Source organism: Beta vulgaris, chromosome 9 (genome assembly GCF_026745355.1).
Source record: "Beta vulgaris subsp. vulgaris cultivar EL10 chromosome 9, EL10.2, whole genome shotgun sequence".
Classification (NCBI taxonomy): Eukaryota; Viridiplantae; Streptophyta; class Magnoliopsida; order Caryophyllales; family Amaranthaceae; genus Beta; species Beta vulgaris.
In genome coordinates, this window is record NC_079210.1 from 41,995,992 (window position 1) to 41,999,474 (window position 3,483).

The 3,483-nt window shown below is 34.2% G+C and overlaps 1 protein-coding gene across 1 annotated transcript; it reads right to left on the reverse strand.

Moving 5' to 3' along the window:
* Nucleotides 1-1,243: 1,243 nt before the first annotated feature.
* LOC104903864 (alpha-amylase) lies at nucleotides 1,244-3,477 on the reverse strand. Its single transcript, XM_010691989.4, has 4 exons — nucleotides 3,371-3,477; nucleotides 2,740-2,872; nucleotides 1,827-2,635; nucleotides 1,244-1,696 (listed from the first exon to the last, which is right to left on the reverse strand). Exons 1-4 carry the CDS (start codon nucleotides 3,458-3,460, stop codon nucleotides 1,442-1,444), a joined length of 1,287 nt encoding a protein of 428 aa, XP_010690291.1. The 5' UTR covers nucleotides 3,461-3,477; the 3' UTR covers nucleotides 1,244-1,441.
* Between the last annotated feature and the right edge of the window lie 6 nt (nucleotides 3,478-3,483).

Consider the following 3,483-nt stretch of genomic DNA (forward strand, 5'->3'; position numbering starts at 1 on the left):
CTTAAACCTATATATTAAATTCAAAAAATGTGCTCATAATCGAATTTCAACATAAATTGCAGAATTTGGGCCATGACCGCAAGCAAGCTCAGTGATCCATGTGACGGGCGGAGCAAAAACGGATTCTATGACCCGCAAATCCAACTCTGCAACTTGCTTGAGATAATCCTCAGCTAATAATCGACGGTCTCAATGGAATAGAGAGAGAAAAAATCGAGTGTGGTTTGAATTGGGGGAAATTGATGAAGATGATGTTCAATTGAATAGAGAGAGAAAAAATATTACGTGAAATTCAGAAATATGGGTATGGTAATTGGAGGAGTAGTGGTTTGATTTGGGAAAATATCATCGCACGCATCGCGTGCATTAAAAGCTAGTTACAATATGACATAAGCATATTATGCAAATGTTTCGATCTTTTGCTGTCCTTGATTACAACCCTATCTAGTATGTGGTATCCGTTATAGGAATAATTGACTGCCATATCTTCGTCTTGATAGTAGGTTAAAGTTTTCATTATATTTCACTCTATTTTATTTGCTATAGTTCTATTCCAATAGTCGTAAATTTAGTGATAGTTCATTTGTTGATCCTCTATCATAGAGTGTTTATCTCTCTCTATTAAGAGTATTTTTCCTTTTATAGATTCATATCTCCATGGATATGATAAGTTGCTTTGTTAATTCATTTTCTAAGGGCTATTAATTGGGTTTGAGTTATTTTTGTACTTTCTACCAAATTAAATGACTAAATGAGACAATGTCCATTATCAATAAATAATCCTTATCAAAATTCAATAAATGAGATCGTATACAAATCCATCGTATAAAAAAAAATTATCAAATGAGATCTTGTTAGAATGTCTATTTATAAAGAAATACCTATTTTTCCTATTTTTTGATTGAATTTTTTTGGGTAAAGTAGTAATTAGTTGTATTTTCACTTGTGAGAGTCTATATTTTTTCACAACATGTCAAGAATACCAAGTTTTCTACAATTCTCATAAATGCTTTAATGGGTAATACCTCGTTGACCTGTTCTTAGATTATCATTACGTACCCCTTGGACACACATATTCAGGAAATGAAAAAAAGTAGAGACATGTATAAGATAAACGGATTATAAACCATGTGAAAAAGATATTTGATAGAGAAAAGTTGCTAAATACTATAAAAACGGATTATAAACGGATTATATGGCTTTGTAGTGATTACTAACAAACAACTATAAAAAGAAAATGTAGTAATTATCAAGGATGGGAAGAATCATTCTTATTATTATTATACCACGCTCATTTGTAATACAAAAGGGATAACAAAGAGCAAGACTACTAGTCTACTACAACAAAGTAGCATACAACAATAAGGAAGCAGGAGCTTCGAAGAAGAAACAATTGACATCTCTCGTATCTATCTCAACATATATAGTGCATATGCTTGTCTTAACCTTGCTTCTCCCAAACACAATAATCTTTTCCAAAAGTAGAAGCTTTGAAATTCGAAGGAATAAGATTTCCAAGATTGTATCTTGGTCCAAGCTTAACAATAACTTTTCCATCAATCATTGCCACATATAAATCTGCATCAGAGGCCATTATATTCACATTGCTTGATTCACTTATCCCATTTCTTAGCCTAATCGAAGTCAATTTGACGAGCTCTTCCTTGAGTCCCCATTCAAGAAAATGGTCATAGAACTGCAAGATGATTAAGATAGAATAAATCACATTAAAACTTAGTGTTCATGTTTTTGTTAAAACTACTATATATGTCACTATTAATTAACCTAGAATGAATGATAAAACATGGAGAGTAAGAAATACTTACTATTGATGGAATTCCTGGGTGTGTAAGAATATAAGCATATCCTTGCATTACTTTGTCTGCAGGAAAAGGCCATAACCTTTGTGTGGAACCAGTGTCATGATTATCAATAAAAGTGACAGCATTTTTAGGCATAATTCCTATTAACCCACTAGGCCTACCACTAGAATCTTTCATTCTCCACCACTCTCCTTGCACGGCAGCTTGAAGAACACCTTTGGTGGTGAAATCAAATGCAGCAATAACACCACCACCTGCAGCTTGTACCCATCCAGCTAGTTCATTTCGAGGTCCGTCTTGATTGTAGTCTGGCTTACCGTCTGGATCATAATTAATGGAATCCCAAAGCTCTCCAACTGCAAAATCAGGCCTAGTCTTTTCCATGTAAATTTTAGTAATGCTGGGAGCATATCCCTTGACAAAATCAAATCTCCACCCGTCAAAACCAATTTCCGTCTTCAGCCAATTCATCCAATCAACTAGTTCTCTTTGTACCCTTGGATTTAGATGGTCTATATCGGGTGCGACACCATAACTAGCTCCAGTGTCTAGATTTCCACTACCGTCAGAGTATTGAGTGTCATCCCTGCAAATAGCCCATGGCCCCCAATCTAGGCGATCGTCTGGAGTTCCACCTTCAAATATACAATAGATTCCTCTACCATCTTGCTTATCTGCGCATCTATGATTTATCACTATATCCGCAACACATTTGATTCCTTTTTGGTGGAAGGCGTTAATCAAGCTCTTTAAATCAGCCCCGTTGCCATATCTAGATGCATCAAGATCATACAATCTTCCAGGAAGATATCCTATAACAAAAATCAAACACTTTATAAACACAACCTAGCTAAGTATTATCATTTATCATTGGTGTAATTAATAAGAGTGTTATCCCAGAAAGGTATTTGTATACCTTGAGGAGAAACCGAATGAGTTGGTGGAGGAAGCCAAACATGTGTAACCCCTGCTCTAGCCAAATCATCGATTGAGTTTTTCAGTGAATTATACAATCCTCCTGGTTTGTTGCATGATTCCCAATTGAAACCCTAATCATGTAGATGATATAAGCAAATGTTTGAGACACGAAAGTCAAATAGAATTTTAGTTTACAATAATGTAGTGAGGTTGGTCATGTTTTCTTTGAAACCAATATGATTCCTAATTCAGCATCATTCTTTGTAGAAAAGTTAAAACAAGTCCATATATATATACTAGAACGTGTTAACTAACTAAATACTTCTTTCGATCCATCCATTTTCCTATTTCATAATTATGTGATCATCAAAGCAAATGCATACTTTTATCGTAATTTTCATATGTCTATGAGAAATCAAATATACAAATATGTGAAATTTTGTTAGTTTTATTTCAAGGTGTACAATATATCAACTTTTGCTTACTTTACTAACAGTTTAAGCCATAAGAAATCAATGTTGTGAACCAAATATGAAAGGCGTGCATTAGATTTCACAAAAAAGGTAAACTAGGAATTCACAATTAACAATAAACCATGTAATCAGACATGCATGTTGAAAACTACTCACCTGAAACAATATGGTCGGAGCTACAAAGTTGAAGACAAGGGAGAATGAGAGATAAAGAGAGCAAAGAGTGAGAAGATTTAAGCTCTTCATCTTCTCTCCAATCTCAAAGGCTT

Bases quoted from the DNA above. Each gene is read 5' to 3' on its own strand.
- LOC104903864 (XM_010691989.4), bottom strand. From the start codon at position 3,460: ATGAAGAGCTTAAATCTTCTCACTCTTTGCTCTCTTTATCTCTCATTC. The intron at 2,873-3,370 runs GTGAGTAGTTTT...CTACATGATTAG, and splicing joins CTCCGACCATATTGTTTCAG to GGTTTCAATTGGGAATCATG. The intron at 2,636-2,739 runs GTATACAAATAC...TTTTTGTTATAG, and splicing joins TCATTCGGTTTCTCCTCAAG to GATATCTTCCTGGAAGATTG.